This window comes from Heptranchias perlo, chromosome 14 (assembly GCF_035084215.1).
Source record: "Heptranchias perlo isolate sHepPer1 chromosome 14, sHepPer1.hap1, whole genome shotgun sequence".
Lineage (NCBI taxonomy): Eukaryota > Metazoa > Chordata > Chondrichthyes > Hexanchiformes > Hexanchidae > Heptranchias > Heptranchias perlo.
Window position 1 is genome coordinate 37,067,969 of NC_090338.1, and position 23,507 is coordinate 37,091,475.

General features: G+C 40.2%; 1 protein-coding gene across 4 annotated transcripts in view; it reads left to right on the forward strand.

The window, feature by feature from the left end:
* Nucleotides 1-23,507, forward strand: part of cnot6a (CCR4-NOT transcription complex, subunit 6a) — a 79,527-nt gene that overhangs the window by 15,199 nt on the left and 40,821 nt on the right. For all 4 annotated transcript variants that reach the window (XM_067996285.1, XM_067996288.1, XM_067996287.1 and 1 more), the window contains exons 2-3: nt 4,019-4,140; nt 12,205-12,391. In XM_067996285.1, coding sequence (XP_067852386.1) covers nt 4,029-4,140; nt 12,205-12,391 — 299 coding nt within the window. In that variant the 5' untranslated portion in view covers nt 4,019-4,028. The remainder of the gene's footprint in view (nt 1-4,018; nt 4,141-12,204; nt 12,392-23,507) is intronic.

Consider the following 23,507-nt stretch of genomic DNA (forward strand, 5'->3'; position numbering starts at 1 on the left):
CCCATCATAACTGAGATGCAAGTCTTAGAATCATCCATGCCTCTCCTCAACTGCCTGATACATCACTGCTCTCTTGAATGTCAGGTGCCTAAGATATTCTAAATATGCCATCAGTAAGTTACATGGGGTTAAAATAATCTGTGTTAACTTCTATGATAAAATGTCTGCCACTTGATTAGTCTTGTTCATTTCCTTAACAAGTTTCTTCTATGTTGGATTATTCAGTTTAGAGTATTCTGCAAGGCAGTTGCTGTGTCAAGGATTCAGATGTCACAAATTTTAAGTGTGAAGCTCAAGTGACATCTTTTTTTCAAACCTTGAGATTTGTTACTGCCTTGGAAAGTGAGTATTCCATGTCTTTATAAGTATAAAAGTGAGCATTATCCCTCCTCTCGCTGACCTACATCGGCTTCCGGCCGACCAACTCCTCAATTTTAAAATTCCCATTCTCGTGTTAATCCCGCCCTATCTCTGTAACCTCCTCTAGCCTTACAACCCTCACAACTCTGCGTTCCTCTAACTCTGGCCTCTTGTGCATCCTCCACTTCCTTTGCCACCACCAATGACGGATGTGCCTTCAGCCATCTAGGCCCTAAGTTCTGGAATTCTCTCGTTTAAGACGCTCCTTAAAACCTATCTCTTTGACCAAGCTTTTGGTCACCTGTCCTGGTGTCGCTGCCTTTTTGGTTTGTAAATTTTTGCCTGGTTACAGTCCTTGGGCCATTTTACTACGTTAAAGCAGCTATATAAATGCAGGTAGTTCGTACTAAGGAAAATTAGCAATGAATATGAGGGTGTAGTGAAAGTGGTCAAGTTTCATATGTACGCCGTGCTCTTGCGTATGTACCTTGTGATTAGGTGATGGAGAATTGCTTTACTGACTGCTCAAGGGGAATATCTTGACCTCTATTACTTTACACTAGTGAGCTGAAACTTTGTTGTTTCAAGTGACTCATGCAAGTTTCATTAAGTATTCTACCTCTTCCATTTCCATCATTGCTAATTTCAGGCATTCGCGTTGACTTCATTGGGCTGCAGAAATATTCTTGCCTGAGCCACTTTAACATTTGAGCTAGCACAGGTGACATTTCTGCCTCTGACCAAAGGAATAGTGGAAGTAGGGGAATGGAGGTCAATGCCAAAACTGTTGACTTTAATAGTGCAGCTTCCAACCAATTATCTCAAATTATTACCCTCATTTTGGGGAGAGGGTAGTTTTTACCATTTCTGCTAAGTGTGTGAAATGAAGTAGTGTGTAACAGCAGAACTCTGGCTTCTACAAAATTATCACAAAGTCTACTTAAACGTTGCTTGATTCAATTTTCTTTAGCATAAAATTACTATTTTTGTTGTTTACATTGCATAGCTTAATGTATAATTCAGATTTTTAGCAGAAAATGACTTTTTTGATCAGGAGCAGACTATTTTTGTGCTTCCCCACTCCCAAGAATTAAACTATTTGATCAAAGTGCTGGCCATGGAGAATTCTATAATCTCAATTGTTCTACACTTCTGAAGGAGTTACTGAGAATCTGAGTTATTAACTTCTAGTAATATATATGGATTTTAAAAATGGGTGCATTTTCTCCCATTTAAAGTATGGTATTCATCAACTCCTGCTCATAGACGGTATTTGAAGGCTTGATCGGTCTTTCAGCATCCAGGTTTTAGTTCTCAAATTTCAACCAAATGCCATTGAAATGGAATGCTGGAGTGCATATTTAATATCAATTATTTTGTGTGGATTAATGTGGTATTCATTAAGGGTAAAAACTACATACAATATTAGGCAGAATGGTGTGGTTTTTGGTGTAGTACTGAATTTTCTACCATTTTAGATGTTCTCCGTATCCTATTGTTACTTTGCATTCATGGTTGGTTGAGGCAGAAGCCAGTATTGCAGTTGGCTAAAAGACTTTGAAGTCATCAATGTGCTTATTTTTTTTAAAAATTCATTCTCTGGATGGCATTAGTTGCCCTGGGAAGGTGGTGGTTGTCTTAAACCACAATGTAGCGGTTTGATACAACTGAGTGGCTTGCAGTTAAGAGTCAACCACATTGGTATGGGACTAGAGGTAAGGACACTAGGGAACCAGTTGGGCTTTTAGGGCAATCCGAAAGCTTCATGGTCACTTTTTCTGCTATCAGCTTTTCACTTCCAGATACTTTTTTAACCTCCAATTTAATTTCTCAAACTGCCATGGTGGGGGTTGAACTTGTATTCTTTGGATTACTAGTCCAATAACACAGCCATTGCACTACAGTACCGTAACAACCAAAGAATTGCTGTTTGCCAGGAAGCTTGCAAGAGATTTTTAAATAAACTTCGTAAATAAAATTTATGGAATGTACATGAAATAAAATTAAATTAAAATTTTGAATTTTTTAAGCCATTGGTTTGATATGATTTGGACAAACTGCTGAAAAGTATGTTGTGATTTTGGTAATATGCATGCATATATTGTATTAGCAAGGTGACCATGATTTCCGTAAACTTCTATTGTCCTATCTTAACTTTAGTTTACAAGCTCCCTCCAATTAGATTAAGAACATGACTTTGCAACATATCTACAATAAAACTACCATTCGACATCTGTAATACTGAAGTAAATGCTGAATGTGTGGCATACACTTCACTGTCAGTTGTGACATTTGATCATTTACAAGTAATTTTAAAAATATCAAATGATGTCGACCATATGCCACCTCTAGTACGAGATGATCAGTTTTGGTAAATCATTGCAATAGTTGATGGCACTGTTTGTTGCATTCAATATATACCATAATAATGTGTTGCCCTTCTACTGAATGACCCCAAAACAAATAGAAATAGTATGGAATGTGCAATGATCCTGTTTCGATTCAGGTGTCAAACCACTCCAAAGTCAGTCTGCATTTGATGAGGATGTAAAAGCTGTCCAGTGTGACTTATTAGAATTATTTAAAGAGGGGAAGTGAAAAGAAACTGGTTAAATGTAGGCTGATTTAACCTCTAGCAAATGTGCTCCACTGTGGCAACTATTACATTTTAAAGCCCCAGTAAGCCACTAAAATTGTAATTAGGTGTTTTGATCTTGTAATTGGTGTTATTTTGTGAGAAGAGGAATTGTTGCATGAAATTTCAACGCTCTACAATTCAGTTTTGTGTGTGTGGTGGGGGGTGGTGGTGGAGAGAATAAGAGGAATTGCAGACGTGCTAGAGAATGACATGTAAAGAAATAATTATTGGTAGCGAAATGAAATTGTACTTTAACTGCATTCCCCAAAAAGCTTCCTTGTAAATCCTAAAGTGGGCTATTTTGAGCTGTGTATTTTTTCGGGGTATAAATATACATATGCTAAGTGTGTACGAGCAGATTTGATGTAAAAGTCATTGACTTGATAAAATCAGTTGAAAAGAGAAGACAATACAGGTAAATGGGTGATAAAAGCTTTTCTTTAAAGAGTTAAATTCATTTGCACTGCAGGGGGACATGCAATTTACTGTTACTTGCTCCCATGATTGAAGAGTTCAGGAAAGTAAAGCAACAATTCTATTACGTAACATCTTTTAATGTAGAAAATGTGCAACAGTACATTAGATGGTGGGGGAAGAAAAAAATTAGAATAGATAAAGGAACAAAAACCACACTATGGAGCAGAGACTAGGAAGTGTGACAAAGTTTGATTGAAAAGATGCCTTTTCAGAAGAATTTTAAATGTGGAGAAAGAAGAGAGGCACCAGGGTTTAGGGAGGGAGTTTGAGAGTCGAGCTCCACCACCAGTGATGTTTTGAAGAATGGCTAGAGTCTGAGGACTGAGAGATGAGGGTTGGAGTCAGTGACAGAGTGGAGTTTGTGGTGGGGGGCCAAAAACTTCAGTCGTCCTGATGTTCAGTTGCAAGAACTTGCCATTTCTTCTAGATAGAGCAAAATTCTTTAATGAAGTATGCAGTATATCCGTGTAGGTATTAAATGTGATATTAATTAGTAATTGTAAAAGTGCACATTAGTAAATTTAATTTGCATTGCCGTTTCAGCGTAACCGGAATGCCCCGGGAAAAATATGATCCACCTGATCCACGGAGAATGTATACAATTATGTCTTCAGAAGAAGCAGCAAATGGGAAGAAATCATACTGGGCAGAGTTGGAGATCAGTGGTAAGTACTGTGCATGGGACCAAGATAATTAGAATGGTAGCACTGTTTTATTAATTCATAAGTATCTATCATTTCATCTACATATTTTAAAAGATTTTGCTTCAAAACCTCCCAGAAATACTAGAGAATCAAGGGTCTGGCGAGAATGAGGAACTGAAAGAAATTAGTATTAGAAAAAAAATGGTACTACAGAAATTAATGGGACTGAAAGTCAATAAATCGCAAGGACCTGATGATCTACATCCCAGGGTTTTGAAAGAGGTGACTATAGAGATAGTGGCTGCATTTGGTTGTCATGTTCCAAAATTCTATAGATTCTGGAATGGTTCCTGCAGATTGGAGGGTAGCAAATGTAACCCCACTATTTAAGAAAGGAGGGAGAGAGAAAACAGGGAACTGCAGACCTGTTAGCCTGATATCAGTAGTAGGGAAAATGCTAGACTCTATTATAAAGGATGTGATAACAGGACACTTCGAAAATAATAATAGGATTTGGCAGAGTCAGCATGGATTTATGAAAAGGAAATCATGTTTGACAAACCTATTTGAGTTCTTTGAGGATGTAACTAGTAGAATAGATAAGGGGGAGCCAGTGGATGTGGTGTATTTGGATTTTCAGAAGGCTTTCGATAAGGTCCCACACAGGAGATTGGTGAACAAAGTTAGAGCACATGGAATTGGGGGTAGTATACTGGCATGGATTGAGAATTGGTTAACAGACAGAAAACAGAGTAGGAATAAACGGGTCTTTTTCAGGTTGGCAGATTGTGACTAGTGGGGTACCGCAGGGATCGGTGCTTGGGCCCCAACTATTCACAATCTATATCAATGATTTGGATGAGGGGACCAAATGCAATATTTCCAAGTTTGCTGATGACACAAAACTAGGTGGGAATGTGAGTTGTGAGGAGGATGCAAAGAGGCTTCAAGGACAGTCTAAGTGGGCAAGAACATGGCAGATGGAATATAATGTGGAAAAATGTGAACTTATCCACTTTGGTAGGAAAAACAGAAATGCAGAGTATTTTTTAAATGGTAAGAGACTGGGAAATGTTGATGTTCAAAGGGACCTGGGTGTCCTTGTACTTGAGTCACTGAACGCTAACATGCAGGTGCAGCAAGCAATTAGGAAGGCAAATAGTATGTTGGCCTTTATTACAAGAGGATTTGAGTACAGGAGTAAAGATGTCTTACTGCAATTATGTAGCGCCTTGGTGAGACCGCACCTGGAGTATTGTGTACAATTTTGGTTTCCTTACCTAAGAGAGGATATACTTGTCATAGAGGGAGTGCAACAAAGGTTCACCAGACTGATTCCTGGGATGGGTGGGATTGTCATATGAGGAGAGATTCAATGACTAGGCCTGTATTCTTTAGAGTTTAGAAGAATGAGAGGTGATCTCATTGAAACATACAAAATTCTTATAGGCCTCAACAGAGTAGATGCAGGGAGAATGTTTCCCCTGGCTAGGGAGTCTAGAACCAGGGGTCACAGTCTCAGTATAAGGGGTAGGCCATTTAGGACATAGATGAGGAGAAATCTCTTCACTGAGGGTGGTGAATCTTTGGAATTCTCTACCCCAGAGGGCTGTGGCGGCTCAGTCATTGAGTACATTCAAAACAGAGATCGATAGATTTCTAGATATTAAAGGCATCAAGCGATATGGGGATAGTGCAGGAAAATGGTGTTGAGGTAGAAGATCAGCCATGATCTTGTTGAATGGCAGAGCAGGCTCGAGGGGCCGGATGGCCTACCCCTGCTCCTATTACTAATGTTCTTAACTACTTTGGAGAGTTTTGACTCTCGTCATTTACCTGAGGTGCATTGTAATAAGCATATGATTTGGAATTCACAAGGTTTTATTTGAGCTGACTGAAGTTACATCCATTCTGGACAATGGAACAAACTTTCCCAATTTTAGTCACTTTGATTCCAGTATAGCACAGCTAGATGCAGAGTAATGCCCCCTCTACTGTGCCCCAACAACATTTATTAATTTTAACTTCTGATGATCTCTTTCCCTGTCCTGGTGTAAATTTTGTTCTGTCAAATGCCAGCTTACACTTAAGGCCAAGACCATGATTTGTGGTTTCACAGAATGCACTCTACAAAACATAGTAAAAATCCCATATAATGGAATTTGAGCTGTTCTGTCACCATAAACCAATAGGCCTAATTATAAACAATGGAGTTGCAGAATGTGATCCCAAAACAGATAAAATTCTGAAATCCCATGTAATAAAAGGAAATTTGACATTCATCAACTGTAAAACAGTGGTCCTGTTTATTCCTCTTCAACCACATTATGGGCCTAGACTGCAAGAATCCAATAAGGAAATTGTTTGGATAGTTTCATTCCATCATTCTGGACTGGATTTGAATGTAAACTGTAAAAGCCACCAATTCTATTAAAAAGCGCCATTAGCAAGTTAAAGCAACTCTGAGCAGAATTGATGGGTGCGTAACTATTAAGAGTTCTTCAAATCACTAATCGGTTTTTATTTTGAATTTTTAATATATCTTCATTTGCAGGGGTCCATGGAGGAGCCCTGTAAGCAACAATACTAAATTTGTTTATCTTCCAGTTATTTCGGGGTGTGGGGGGTAAACACAGAAACATCGAAAATAGGAGCAGGAGTGGGCCATTCGGCCCTTCGAGCCTGCTCCACCAGTCAAGATGATAATTTCTGATCCGCTATCTCGATACCATATTCCTGCTCTCAGTGACTTGGCCTCCACAGCCATCTGTGGTGGAAAATTCCACAGGTTCACCACCCTCTGAGTGAAGACATTTCTCCTCTTCTCAGTCCTAAATGTCTTACCCCGTATCCTGAGACTGTGATCCCTCGTTCTAGCCCACCCAGCCAGGGGAAACACCCTCCCTGCATCCAGTCTGTCTAGCCCTGTCAGAATTTTATACATTTCAATAGATCTCCTCTCATTCTTCTAAACTCGAGTGAATACAGGCCAAGTCGACCCAATCTCCTCATGCGACAGTCCTGCCATCCCAGGAATCAGTCTGGTGAACCTTCGCTGCACTCCCTCTATGGCAAGTATATCCTTTCTTAGGTATGGAGGCCAAAACTGCACACAATACTCCAGGTGTGGTCTCACCAAGGCCCTGTATAACTGCAATAAGACATCCTTGCTCCTATACTCAAATCCTCTTGCAATGAATTTCCAACACACCATTTGCCTTCCTAACTGCTTGCTGCACCTGCATGTTTGCTTTCAGTGACTGGTGTACAGGGACACCCAGGCTCCTTTTGTACATCAACATTTCCCAATCTCTCACCATTTTAAAGAATTCTCTCCATAACTTCATATTTATCCACGTTATACTGCATCTGCCATGTATTTGCCCACTCACTCAACTTGTCTAAATCACCTTGAAGCCTCTTTGCATCCTCCTCTCAACTCCCGATCCCACCTAGTTTTGTGTTTTCAGCAAACTTGGAAATATTACATTTGGTCCCCTCATCCAAATCATTGATATATATTGTGAATAGCTGGGGCCCAAGCACTGACCCCTGCAGTACCCCTCTAGTCACCGCCTGCCACCCCGAAAAAGACCCATTTGTTTCCTGTCTGTTAAGCAATTTTCAATCCATGCCAGTATATTACCCCCAATCCCATGTGCTTTAATTTTGCACACTAACCTCTTATGTGGGACTTTATCAAAGGCCTCCTGCAAATCCAAATACACCACATTCGCTGGTTCTTCCTTATCTAGTCTACCAGTTACATCCTCAAAAAAAACTCCAGTAGGTTTGTCAAACACGATTTCCCCTTCATAAATCCATGTTGACTTCGTCTAATCCCGTTGATATTTTCTATCACATCCTTTATAATAGACACTAGCATTTTCCCTACTACTGATGTAGTTCCCTGATTTCTCTCCCTTTTTTAAATAGTGGGGTTATATTTGCCACCTTCCAATCTGCAGGAACTGTTCCATAATCTATAGAATTTTGGAAGACGGCAACCAATGCATCCACTATTTCCATGGCTACCTCTTTTAGTACTCTGGGATGCAGATTATCAGGCCCTGGGGATTTATCTGCTTTCAGTCCCATTAATTTCTCCAGCACTTTTTTTTTTACTAATTTTCTTTAATTCCTCCTCCTCGCTGGACTCTTGGTCCCCTAGCACTTCTGGGAAGTTATTTGGTTCTGTCTTCATGGAAGAGGATACAAAGTATTTGTTTAATTGCTCTGCCATTTCCTTGTTCCCTATTGTAAATTCTCCTGTTTATGACTGCAAGGGACCGACATTTGTCTTCACTAATCTTTTTCTTTTTACATACTTGTAGAAGCTTTTACAGTCCACTTTCATGTTCCTTGCAAGTTTACTCTCATACTCTATTTTTCCCCTCTTAATCATTCTCGTGACCTTTTTTGCTGAATTCTAAACTGCTCCCATTCCTCAGGCTTGCTACTTTTTCTGGCAACTTTATATGACTCCTCTTTGGATCTAATACTATCCTTATTTTCTTTTGTTAACCATAGTTGGTCTACTTTTCTTTGTGTTTTTGCGCCAGAAAGGAATGTATAAATGTTGCAATTCTTGCATTCGTTCTTTAAATGTTAGCCATTGGCTATCCCCTGTCTTGCCTTTTAATGAAGCTTCCCAATCTATCATAGCCAACTCACTCCTCATACCTTCGTAGTTTCCTTTGTTTAGATTTCAGATCCTAGCTTCGGATGGGACTACTTCATTTTCTATCTTAATGAAGAATTCTATCGTGTTATGGTCACTCTTCCCTAAAGGACCCTGCACAACAAGATTATTAATTAACCCCCTCTCAACCCCTTCTCATTGCACAATACGCAATTTAGGATAGCCTGTTCGCTGGTTGGATCCTCAACGTACTGGTCTAAAAAACCATCTTGTACACGCTCCAGGAATTCATCCTCCACAGTATTTTGCTAATTTGGTTTGGCCAGTCTATATGTAGATTAAAGTCATCCATGATTACTGTAGTACCCTTGTTACATGCATCTCTAATTTCCTGTTTGCTGTCCCCTATATTACCACGACTGTTTGGAGGCCTTCGACAACTCCCACTAGCATTTTCTGCCCCTTGGTGCTTCTTAACTCCACCCAGACTGATTCTACATCTTGATTTTCTGAGCCAGTATCCTTTCTCACTATTGCTCTGATTTCATCCTTCACTAACAACGCCACCCCACCTCCTTTTCCATTTTGCTTGTACTTCCTAAATATCGAATACCCTTGGATATTCAGCTCCCAGCCTTGGTCACCCTGCAGCCATGTCTCTGTATTCGCAATTATATCGTATCCGTTTACATCTATTTGCGCAGTTAATTCGTCTACCTTATTACGAATGCTTCGAGCATTCAGATAGTGCCTTTGGATTTGTCTTAACATTTTTAGACATCTTAACATTTTTTTATACTATGGCCCTATTTGTCTTATTACCATGTTTTTTCTTACCTGGACCCTATTTGTTAGTGCACTCTTTTGTTTGTACGTTCTGCCCCCTCCTGACACAATCTGGTTATCCTTACCCCAATCACTTTCCTGCACTGCTTCCTTGTCTTTTCTCTATCATTCTAGATTTCTCTCCACTGGGGAACCCCCCCCCCAATCTTATTTAGTTTAAAGCCCTATCTACCTCCCTAGTTATTCAATTTGCTAGAACTGTGGTCCCAGCATGGTTCAGGTGTAGTCCGTCCCAAAGGAACAGCTCTCTTTTCCCCATTGCTGGCGCCAGTGCCCCGTGAATCAAAACCCAGTTCTCCCACACCAATCTTTGAGCCACGCATTCATCTCCCTTATCCTATTGACCCTATGCCAATTTGCTTGTGGCTCAGGTAATAATTCAGAGATTATTACCTTTGTGGTTCTGCTTTTTAATTTAGTCCTAAGTTGCTCATACTCTCACCAGAACCTTTTTCTTAGTCTTAGTAAACCCGTCAACCAGGGAAAATGACTTGCAACAATGTTTGTCCAGGAACTTGTGTTCTCTGAAGTTTTCAGAGTTAGTCTGAGCCCAAATGTTCTGTGTCTGATTTGAGGAAGGCTTTGTAAATCTTGTATGACTGGGGAGGAAAAATTTGGGTTGTGTGGATGTTATGGTGCTGGACTAGCAGCCACGGGGGTTGAGAGTTCAAATCCCACCATGGCAAGTTGTGAAATTGAACTCCATAAATCTGGTCGTTTGTGGGCTAGTACCAAAAAAAACCATGCAGACTGTCATTTTAAAAACCTGTGGTTCACGAATATCCAGGAGCCAAGGCTTCCAAGGGAACCCTCTTGCCCCTACCTGGTATGTTGTACACATAACTTCAGTTCCTCACTACATGGTCGCCCCACCATCTACAAGGTTTAAGTCAGGAGTTTGATGATCCATCTTTTGAGTGATACGTTAAACTGAGGCTTTGTCTGCCCTCTCAGGTGAACGTAAAAGATCTCATGACACAATTCAAAGAAAAGCAGGGGAGTTCTTGGCAAAAGAACCAGAGGCGAGATGAGGAGAATTTTGTTTTTATGTAGCTAGTTATGATGATCTGGAATGCACTGCTCGAAAGAGTGGTGGAAGCAGATTCAATAACTTGCAAAAGGTAATTAGATAAATACTTGAAAGGAAAAATTTGCACGTGAATGGGACTAATTGGAGAGCTCTTTCAAAGAACTGGCACAGGCACGATGCGCGCAATGGCCTCTTTCTGTGCTGTATCATTCTCCCGGTGTCCTGGCTATCATGTATTACTCAACCAACACTTAAAACGGATGATCTGGTCACTTATTTCATTGCTATTCCTGGGACCTTACTGTGTGAAAATTGGCTGCTGTGTTTCCTACAGTACAACAGTGATGACACCAAAAGTACTTCATTGGCTGTAAATGCTTTGGGACATCCTGAAGTCGTGAAAGGCACTATGTAAATTCAAGTCCATTCTTTTTGGTGGAATACTTGTCTGGATGTGTGCAGTTGTAACAACATTCAAAGCTCGCAATCAGCCAGGAGAAAATAGTTTGCTTGATTTATGCCCATGTCACTAGATTCCATATCCACACCCTCCATCACTGGCACCTTATGCTATCACTATGTAAAGATTACATGATGCACTGCAGTGATTCACCAAAGTTACTTTGACAGCACCCTCTCCCTTGACCTTTGCCTTGGTTTCAGGCTGAACAAAGCATTGTAATATCCTCTGTCTCTGCCCCTGCCTCAGCCCATCTGCTGAAACCCTCATCCATGCTTTTGTTACCTCCCAGACTCAATTGTTCTAATTCTCTCCTGGCCAGCCTCCCACCTTCTATACTCCATAGACTGCCCATATCCTAACTCTCACCAAGTCGCGTTCACCCATCACCCCTGTGCTTGCTGACCAACATTGGCTCCTGGTCTGGCAACGCCTCATTTAAAATTCTCATCCTAGTGTTTAAGTCCTCTGTGGCCTTGCTCCTCCCCATCTCTTTAATCTCTTCCAGCCCTACAACCCTCATATCTCTGCATTCCTCCAATTCTGGCCTCTTGTGCATCCCTGATTTTCATCACACCACCGTTGGCGGCCGTGCCTTCAGCTGCTTAGGCCCTAAGCTCTGGAATTCCCTTCCTGAACCTTTCCGCTTCACTACCTCTCTCCTCCTTTAAGTTGCTTCTTAAAACCTACTTCTTAGGACAGGTGACCAAAAAACTTGTTCAAATATCTCTGTGGCTCAGTGTCAAATTTTTTTAATGCTCCTGTGAACTGCCTTGGGGAGTTTTACAGTAAAGACGTTATATAAATCCAAGTTGGTGGTGTTGTTGTTAAAGTTAAATTTCTATCTGTTCCACCTTCCCCGTGTCTCGTTTTATCAAGCGTTAGCCAAGAGAAATAAAAGCGTGATGCGTATATTTAAACTGTGTGGAAAGTGGCCTTATGCACTTAAGTACTGACACACAATGGCAACAAAATTCTGAATAAGTATTTATGTTTATGTATGTTTTAAATCAAGTCATTGCATCTCAGAACTGCCTGTTTGAGGAGGATGGAAGCAAAATGGAGAGAAGTGTGATACTTATCTTTGTTCACTTATCTGTTGTGCAGGGAGAGTTAGAAGTTTGAGTTCATCTTTGTGGTCACTAACACACTTGACTGCATTGCATCTTGGTGACAACTCGCTTTCACGTATTCCTCCTGACATTGCCAAACTCCATAATCTGGTTTATTTGGACCTATCGTGCAACAAGATACGGAGTTTACCGTCAGAGCTTGGAAACATGGTATCACTCAGGTAAAATTTTTAACTGAAGAAAAATGTCTGTTTTGTGATTCAGTACATTTCAAAGATGTTGTATGCATATAAACTCTTTGTAGTCTAAGCACACTATGGAGATCCTAAATTCTTTCTAATATAAAAAAATAATGTATTATTTTATGATGCTGTATTTTTAATTTCAGCACTCCCATTAATTTACTTTGAGGATAACTGTATTCTTGTTTGTCTTGGAACTGTCGACAAGATAATTTGTTTGGTGCTATTCAGATCATTGGTCCATTAGTCATTTATTTTGAGTGCTTAAGCTGCTTGATGTTGGATCACAGAAAAATGTTAATATTTTGACCTGGCCACTCCTGTAATGCAATAGGTTAAACTTCAGTGTTCTGGCTCTTGATTGGTTGAAAACATGCCTTTGGAATCCATTTTTCAGCTAATCGGAGAATGTTTTCAAGATGTGGGTTTCAGCCCTAGTATGGATGGTGAAATGCTGAAGACTTTTAAAAAAAAAAATTAAAATAAAATCATGGATAAGTAACATTTCAAACGTAGAGAATATAAGAGGGTGGGGGAAAAGAGAGAAGAGACATAGCTGAGGGTTTTCATGGCGGTAATTGACATTTTTATTAGGCATGATACAGAATTTTGCTGAGATCCTTATTTTACTTTAACACGGTGTGAGTACATTAATCAAAAAGTAAACCTTCCCTACCCTGCCACTACTTACTTTCCTTCCCCTTCAATTTTGCAGTATTCTTGTTGAAATGCAGGAATTTTTTAAGCACATTTTGAAGTAAAAAAAAATGTTTTAAAACATCCATCCCAGCAGTAGGTGACAGTCCAAGGGTTAATGTGACACAAATGCCATGAATTTTGCAAATCCAATGTTGAGTAACTGAAATTGTTGCCAATTAAGGCTTTTGTATAAATACATTTATGGTATGTTATGGTTGAATAATTATCATATAAGCTGTGCAAGTTTGCTGGTTATGATGGTAACAGTTCTGTATATTTTACTTGTTTACATATCCACTGAATCTGTTCTCTGTTCTGTAACCTCTAAGTTTAAAAGTAGTGTGTTGAGATATGGAAACTACAAAGCTGAAATGAATTCCAAGAAATTTGTGAAGATTGTAAGACTTATTAAATTTCATGTTTATTATATATTAAGTCAATTTCAGGATATAAGTTTGATGCCTTTGCCCCTAATAGCAAAGGGATTTAGTTCTTATGTTTGGCTACAGTTCTGCTGATATTTAAATGCCTAAAGCCGTATCTGATTTTTCAGTGGCTAAATGAACCGACTGGTGTGGCACTGAGTAAAATTCGCTAACTTCAGTTCTAGAGTTACATAGTTCCTGTGTCAAATATGTACGTTGAAGTATCTTTAATAACTTACTGAATATTCCAACAGTAGTTTGCAATTTGTACTTGCTGCAATTGTAACTTTTAGACGAGGTTCAGAGATCAGTTTTTCACTTTTTTTTTCTTTGGTGGGAGGATTGATGTTTTAAATAAATCAGTGAACTGTTTGAAGCATCCATTTGTTAAGAAATAGAATTGAATATTGCATTAAATTTCAGATTATAAAATATACATGTTACAAGTGTTTTGCTGTTAAATTTATATGTATAGTTACTATGTTACATTTTTACCTTTCAAGAAAATTGTCGTTAAAATAAACTTCCAGCTATTTTAGCACTCATAACCACTTCTGTGTTTTTGGAGGTGACAAAACAATGCATTTCACAACACCCACTTAGTTATGTGACTTAATTGTTATGTCACTGAGAAGGAGATAAAATAAAGCCATGTAATTTTTTGTAGTTATATTTTGTAGTTTAGAATTAGGCTTTATCTATGCTTACTACTGATTACAACTGAACTGAAAGATTTCCAAAACATGTCTTTCAGGGTGTAAGCTGTTTGGTCACTTTTTTTTCCCTTCGCTTGTTTGCCAATTCATGATAAAGCAGCATTTAAAAAAAAAGAGCATGTATTATAAAACAGTAGGAAGCCCACAAATACACCATCTGCAACATTTCCAGTAGTCTTTATAGGGGATAGGAAACAGTGTGTGCACACTCCAGCTAAAGTCTACCTTTTTCTTTTCTGTTTGTCAGGTTTTCTGTGTCTTTTTGCATTTGGTAAAAGCTCTTTTTTGATTAAATAATTAACCTGATTTTCACATTATTATCACCTCAATATGAGTTTGCTTGGGATGGTGACTTCCCCTTGTTGGAACGTGATACTTTAGTTTGCGCCCTTTTCTCTTCCGTGTTCTGAGACCAGTGGAATCTGATCCGCTTTACCGTTTTATTTTCATGCTACTTTTCTATCTGCCTATTCCCCACTTCACTATCCTTTTTTAGTTAATCACACACTTCCTGTGTCATGTTTCTCTTTTATTTCTTTGATTTCTAATTATGCCTCCTGTTTTATGCTAATCACTTCTGCCATTTTACCATCTCCTGTTCTCCACTTGAGCACTTAACAGGTCATTCTTTTTCTTTTGTACATGTAGGTTTTTCTCTTTTCCACCTTCCCTTGTTCTGTTCCTTTTTAAAAGCTGTTTTTGTAATATCTTCCAGGTCTAATAGATGCTGCCTGACCTGCTGAGTGTTTCCAAATTTTTCATTTTTTTGCATTTTGTTTTTGGTACGCTTTGTATGGAGGTTGCAAGGGCCAATCCAGATCTGTTTACATGGTCCAATAGTTCTGCTTCAACTGGTGGACAGGAGGGTGCATCTAAACCTCTGCCACGCACACTCATAACCGATTTCCAGATAACTGCACTTTATAGGAGTATGCTGCATGAAGCTTCAGTGTGATAATTCAGCGAGATTTGATTTGGATTGATAGGATGTCGGTGCTCCAATGTAGTACATCAGTGTACAAGAATTTTCCTAAAATTCTCTGCAGTAATTTCCTGTTGGGGACTAGATCGTCATGGGGCGACGGTCTAAGTTTTGATCAGCATTGATGGGAGGGAAACTGGTGGTTTTAATTGTCTTTTACTAGACAGCACTTTTAATTTTAAAAAAAAGTTAAATTGCAATTTAAGTGGCTGCTTGACCTGTCTGTTCAGGACTTTACTTTGCCAGTCTTGTACCAGATTTATTTGTTTGGATGTCTCCCAGTCTGACTAAGAGGTACCTAACTTGTACCTCATGAGCTCTGACAATCTGATTCTCAAAGCCCAAACAGCTCAATCCTATTTTTGCTTAAATTTGTTATTCACTGATTTTTCAACCTGTTGGAATTTTGTGAATCTGGAATTTTGGAAAGGTGCTTTTTCAACTCTGTTGATTCATTGGAAAATCCTATAATCAAAAAAAACCAAGATGTTAGTATTGTCTACTTCATGTATGCAAATTAATGGGAACCTGGATTTAAACTTTATCATTGTTTTCCCCCCGAAGCTCCATGGTACACAGCTACGTGACAACAAAGACAAAAAGTTTGGACATCCCTGATTTATCTTATCCAGAACATTAAGGAGGAACAAAGATTCCTCTGAAATAATGTGGCGTTTTCTTTATTGCATTTTTCTGGGGTTTGAATTTTTAAAAAATATCTCATGCCTTCCATGTAAATTGCTATTCTGTTGATTTGGAAATTATCTGTTAAATGAAAAAGGAAACTAAATATGTTGATCTCCTAGAATAATTGTCGGCAAGTTCAAAACTATTTGGATTTTCCTTTTCTGTATAAATGAGTGGGGGAGGGGGGAATCCTCTCTATCTCAAATTGCATTCTTCGTTATTCAGTCTGCACATACAAATAGTCTACCGTCAATCATATGCAGAGAAATACCTGCATGTCAACCCTTTAAGAAATTTTTGGTTATGTGAATTTTCCAAAGTTCACCATCTAGTGCATACTGATTCTGGGCTTCATCCTTATTCTACCTTCTATCATTGTTTTGGAAATTGCATTTTGCATGCTTAAATTAGGGCCACTCGTTTATAGTGATTGAATAAGTCAGTTTCTGTTTTTATTACATTAGATTCCAGATTTTCACCAGTGTTTTGGAGATCACATTCTGCCATTCCATGTGCTTTTCTGTGAAATCTGTATGTCAGTCACATAGTCTAATGCCTTAAGTTCTGGCCTAATTTAGTATTGTGATCAGGAATTCATTAAAGGGTAATGATGGATATTGCCTGATGTTGTATGAGAGTTCTTTATAAAATTACAGACATGTTATATTTGAGGAGCAGAACATACAGCGAAGTCTCAAATTAAATGGACTTGCAAATGAAGAGGCAGGCTAAGCAGGCAATGAAACTTTGATTTTAAATTAGAGAAGCCAATGAAATACCCACTGTTGAAAACTGACCAATAAGTCCCAAAGCTGGTTAGATAGACAAGTGGGTTCTGTACTGCACTACACAACAAACCCAGAAGCAAGGCATTATTACAGATTTGAGTCTGCCACAGATATCTTCTCTGGTTCAGTGGCATCAGTTGCTGCTGTAAGCAGTCTGAGGGTCTTGCTTTTATGGAAGTTCACTGCCGTATATCTACTTGTATGATGGTGTGACCTTAGGGTGTAACATTGGAACTTCCTTGTGACCTGAACCAGATACCAGTGTCTTTTACAGTTGCATGTCTTCAATCTCCAAAGGTGGACTGAGTTAACACGAGGTGAAATAAGCCTTTGTTTGAATTGCTAAGATGCTTTATTCCACAGTAATGTGAATTTACATTACAAAATTATCAGTTTATTTCAATCAACACTGCTTATCTCTACATCATAATGCAAACAGTGCAAAGCCTAGCAAGTACATCAGCATTGAGGATAGACTCAGCCCTGAAAGGAGGTAAATGAGAGAGGACTTTTGTAGAGATCTGATACTAAGCAGAGTAGGAAGAATAAATCTGGAACACTAAGTTAAACCTCCAAAGCCAGAAAAGCAATTTGGATATAAAATGGTTAAAAAGCAAGTTCAGGACTGATGTCAGTTAGGAAGCACTTATAAAGAGTGATCAATATCTGGTACAGTCTTTGTATTAGTGCGAGTCAAAAACTCAAATCATTGAAGAGAAGCTAGGCATTGTGATGGAGGGAGAAACTAGATTTCTATGGATGAATGAGCTAGGTGGGCTGAATGGCCTTCCTTTGTTATTTGGATGCATCAACTTGCCATTTTTGCAAGGCATTAATGGGCCTGGTGACAACACTGCTTATCCATGATCTCTTAGTATGGTTTATCTATGGCCATTTTACTGGTGATCTCTGTGTATGTCAGGCATGTCCAAAACCTTTGGCTGGGGCTGGTTTCATACACTTTAAAATTATATACTTTTGGATTCCCTCAAGTGGAAACATTTTCTCTACATCAATCTTATCAAAACCAGTCCATAATTTTAAAGACCTCTATCAGGTCACCCCTCAGCCTTCTCTTTTCTGGAGAAACGAGCCCCAGCTTTGCTTCCATTGTCACTGGCCTCCCTCCAATATCTCACCCGACTGGCCCGCCTTTCTGTGCCAGCCAGGATACTCGGCCTAAAGTCGCTTCACGCCAAAGCTGTACTGGGAATCTGGAGTTGGCTCCTGACCTGACACTGGAGCGAAGCGGAGCAAGACTTCCTAGAGGGATCCTGACCAAGTGAAACCGATTTGCACCGACTCTACTGCCGTGGTGTAAATGCAGCCCAAGTACTGACCAACTATACAACTATGGAAGGCAGTGCAACTGAGCCTGGTCCTGGCATCACATAGAATCTTTCCAGCAAGGGTCACTGGATCGCAATCAGGAGTGTAAACCTTGGCTGATTTTTTTTTTCTCTTCCACTCCTATATCCCATTCTGGCTGTGCTTTTCCACTGTGCACCCCCTCCCTTTGTCTCCCCCTTAGTGACACAGCTTTCAGCTGCTATGGAAGAGCCTTCCTAAACTTCTCTGCTTTTCAACCTTTTAAAAACCCTGCCTTTGACCAAGTCTTTGGTCACCCCTTCTAATCTTCCTTCCTAGCTTGGTGTCTGTTTGCCTTATGCCTAATTTGTGAAGTGCCTTGGGATGTTTCTTTCCATTTATGGTGCTATCTAAGAGAAGGTGGTTGTTGCACTTCATGTCATTAAAGGGTACTTAGGCTCTTATTTACCAGCCCTAACTTTCTGCGGCGAGATTCATGGACAATCAGTGTGCAAATCCAGTAAGTTTTTAAAAATAACGGGGAGTCTAAGGGTGTGATGCCGTTTGTGAGAAGCAAACGGGGAGCAGTGTAAATTGACCAAGTTCTGGAAATTCGCAACTCACAGCATATCTCTTAATTCCTTAAACTTGCTGACCAATTTACACGTTAATAACTGTTTGTGTCATTTAACACGCCGTTATTTTTCCAGCAAGATTTGGCCCAATATAAATGAGTAGCAAGAGATCAATCTTGAACTGCATGTAGTCAGTGGAGTGTGAAAGGCCAGTAGAGTGGAATTTAGCGTCAATGGGGTTTGAGCTTTGGAGGGAGTTCAACAGTAAGGTGCAGTTGGGCAGTAATTTTATTTCTATAATTAATACTCTTGTGTAATGAGTAAGCAGAGTTTGATTCAGAATCAAATTTGACATTCAATCATCTGCAAAGTGATGGAAGGTGTCATCGACAATGCTATCAAGCGGCACTTACCTGCTCACCAATGCTCCGTTTGGGTTCTGCCAGGACCACTCTGCTCCAGACCTCGTTACGGTCTTGGTCCAAACATGGACAAAAGAGCTGAATTCCAGAGGTGAGGTGAGAGTGACTGCCTTTCACATCAAGGCAGCATTTGACAGAGTATGGCACTAAGGAGCCCTAGTAAAATTGAAGTCAATGGGAATCTGAGGGAAAACTCTCCAGTGGCTGGAGTCATACCCAGCACAAAGGAAGATGTTAGTGGTTGTTGGAGGCCAATCATCTCAGCCCCAGGCCATTGCTGCATGCGTTCCTCAGGGCAGTGTCCTAGGCCCAACCATCTTCAGCTGCTTCATCAATGACGTTCTCTCTATCATTAAGGCCAGAAGTGGGGATGTTTGCTGATTGCACAGTGTTCAGCTCCATTTGCAACCCCTCAGATAATGAAGCAGTCCATCCCCACATGCAGCAAGACCTGGATACTATCCAGGCTTGGGCTGACAAGTGGCAAATAACATTCATGTCAAACAATGACAACATCCAACAAGTGAGAGTCTAACCACCTCCCCTTGACGTTCACCTGCATTACCATTGCCGAATCCCCCACCATCAACATCCTGGGGGTCCCCATTGACCAGAAACCTAACTGGGCTAGCCACATAAATACTGTGGCTACAAGAGCAGGTCAGAGGCTGGGTATTCTGCAGCGAGTGACTCACCCCCTGACTCCCCAAAGTCTTTCCACCATCTACAAGGCACAAGTCAGGAGTGTGATGGAATACTCTCCACTTGCTTGGATGAGTGTAGCTCCAACAACACTCGAAGCTCAACACCGTCTAGGACAAAGCAGCCCACTTGATTGGCACCTCATCCATCACCTTAAACGTTCACTCCCTCCACCATCAGTGCACTGTGGCTGCAGTGTGTACCAACTACAAGATGCACTGCAGCAACTCGCCAAGGCTTCTTCAACAGCACCTCCCAAACCTGCAACCTCTGCCATCTAGAAGGACAAGGGCAGCAGGCACATGGGAACACCACCACCTGCACGTTCACCTTGGAACTTGGAAATATATCGTCGTTCCTTCATCATCACTGGGTCAAAATCCTGGAACTCCTACCTAACAGCGCTGTGGGAGTGCCTTCACTGCACGAAGTGGAGCGGTTCAAGAAGGCGGCTCACCACCACCTTCTCAAGGGCAGTTAGGGGTGAGCAATAAAAGCTGGCCTTGCCAGCAACACCCACATTCCATGAATGAATAATAAAATAAAAGGTTTACTGGGGAAGTCTAGACAAACAGTTTACATTTTAAGTTGAACATAGAGGGGAAGCAGAGCATATTGTTCAAGTGACCGTTGGCCACATTGTGCAGCATCTGATGGGATGAGGAGTTTCTGGATCATAATCTAGAATGTGGTCACTCGGGACTGCGAGATAGTGTAGCAAAAGAGAAGTAGGTGATTATCTGGAGGGGCAGCAGAGAAAGACAGGACTCGAGTGAACTATCCATAGATACATAGTGTTGGATACATATGAGGTGGACAGTGACACTGACTGCGAAGAGTGGTCCTGAGCTACTTGTAAGACAGTGGAGCAAGGGAGTGAAAGACAGGAAGACTATAACCGATGGTAGTAGAAGTTTCTATAGTTAATACAACCATGTTGCAGTTGTAACCAGGAATCCCAAATGGCAATTTTTTTTTTGTTCTTGGGATGTGAGCATCACTGGCAAGGCAGTGTTGCCCCGAAGGCATTATGAATGAACCACGGTGTGGGATTGGAGCTATGTGTACACAAGACTGGGTAGGGATGGCAGATTCCTTTCCCTGAAGAACATTAGTGAACCAGTTGTATTTTTTTGCAGTAATCCAGATTTATGGAAATTAATTTCACAGTTTGCCATGCTGAGATTTGAATGTATGACCTGAAGATTGCTGGTCTAGTACCATAACCGTTGGGCCACCACACACTTGCCTCCCTGGTGCTAGGCTGAATGACATCATGGAACAGATGGAAAAACTTCTGCAAAGGGAGGGAGAATACCCAATAGTTGTGGTCCACATGGAACCAACAAAATAGGTATAAGTATGTTTGAGGTATATTGAAGAGTTAGGCAGTAGATTGAAAAATAAGACCTCAAGGGTGGTAATCTCCAGATTACTTCCTGTGCCACACTGGGTGGTTGGTTAAAGGAGAGGAAGATCAAGAAGGTCTCCTGAGCTGGTGTAGAACAGAGGGATTTGCATTCTTGGGGCATTGGTGAGAGTTCTGGAACAAGAGAAGGCTATACTAAGGGATAGCCATCACCTTCACCGAAGTGGCAAAAATGTACTTGTGGAAAGGGTTAGTCGAGCAATGGAGGACATTTTGAACCAATGTGGGGAAAATTAGATTTGTGGAAAGGTAGAGCAGTATTAATAAAGCTATTGGAATAGAAGCAAAAGGCTTAGCTGAAATAAATAAGACAATATTGAGAAGGAAGGGAAAGAAAGAAGCTGAGGTAGTAAAGGTATAACAAATTCAAGTCTACTGTAGGTACCTTGTAAGGTTCAGTGTAGTCTTTTAAGTGGACTGAGTATTTTTCTTTTATGGGAGTTGACTTGCACTACCCTATATCTACTTGTATAATAGCCTAACCCTTGGATGCAGCAGCATTTTCTTGTGATCTGGATCATATATTTGTCTTTTGCACAGGTATCTACTCAATCTCTGAAGGTGGATCAAGTTAACAGTTGATGAGCTGAAGTTTGGTTTGAATTGTAAACTCTTTTATTACATGGGTGAAATGTACAGAGCAATAGGTATGATCAGAGTCACTTAGTTCAATCTGTGTGTTATATTTGCAATTATCCTTAAAATAAAGTATACATGATATTACCACCCACTTCGGTGGGTCATCTTATTTAAATGAGAAGTTTTCTAGCTAATCTCACATTTCTAACCTCTTGGCCCTCCCAGTTTTCCCTTAAGAAAAGATGGCCTGCATTTATAGCTTTGCTGTTTCGTAAGCTTCCCTGGATAGGAAGTTAGGTTGTTTTATTCCTGACTCTTTCGTGGCTGAAGGCTGGCCAGTTGAGAGGCTGATCAAATCTGCCTGGGCACAGCCCCCCAACGCTTTGAAATTCGCCCAATACAAAGCTCAAAATGATTGGATATGCAAAATCCCTACAGTGTGAATGTCTGCTGGAATGTATTTTCATGAGCCTCCACCTCCCCCCTCCCCATTGTCTGAAGCCATCTAGCTAAATGCTTTATTTGGTTATTTATTTGCATGTCCTGAGAAACTAGCCCCTTTAAAGCAAGCTTCAACTTTAGAAGTATATATTAAAAAATAACTCTGAACCAGATCTTTTCAGTGGAAAAATGGTCAATATATCCAAAAATATGATGGAGGGATTAAAAACATTTATAGAAGCAGCAAGGTATATCAAAAAATTAAAGGAGACAATCAGGAAATTGAAAAAGATCAATACTCCTATTTTTTTTTAAAATTAAAATTAGAGTCAGAATTGAGTGGTAAGTATGCAAATGCATGAAACAGTCAAAGCAAAATTGGATTACTTAAAGCGTTCATAGCTGGAAGGATATGATGCAGTAATTATATTGGAGGTGTGGCTTAGTTTTGGGTAGGATTGGGAACTTAATATTCCTAGTTATAATTTGGGAACGATAGGGAGTGAAGAGAGGTAGGTAGGCAGTGTTAATAAAGGATTCTATTGCTCCACTAGAATGTAAGGTTGTCCTGGACGTTGCACTTGAGACAGAATCCATATAGATAGAATTGAGAAATAGGAAGGGAAATGGTATCCTCATTGTGCATTACAAGCCACAAAACAGTGTAGATCAGAGGGCCAAATTTAGAATCATAGAATGGTTACAGCACAGAAGGAGGACGTTCGGCCTGTGGAGTCCGTGCCAGCTCTGCAAGAGCAGTCCAGCAAGTCTGCTTTCCCACCCTCACCCCTCAGCCCTGCAAATTTTTTTCCTTCAAGTACTTATCCAATTCCCTTTTGAAAGCCATGACTGAATCTGCCTCCACCAGCCCCTCTGGCAGTGCATTCCAGATCACAACCACTTGCTGTGTTTTTTTAAAAAAGTTTTTTCTCATGTCATCTTTGGTTCTTTTGCCAATCACCATAAATCTATGTCCTCTGGTTCTTGACCCCTCTGCCAATGGGAACAGTTTCTTTCTATCCGCTCTGTCTGGACGCTTCATAATTTTGAATACCTCTATCAAATCTCCTTTCAACCTTCTCTGTTCCAAGGAGAACAACCCCAGCTTCTCCAGTCTATGCAAGTGACTGAAGTTCCTCATCCCTGAAGTCCCTTATCCCTGGAATCATTCCAGTCAATCTCTTCTGCACCCTCTCTAAGGTCTTCACGTCCTTCCTAAAGTGCGGTGCCCAGAACTGGACACAATTAGTTGTGGCCGAACCAGTGTTTTATAAAGGTTCATCATAACTTCCTTGCTTTTGTACTCTATGCCTCTATTTATAAAACCCAGATCCCATATGCT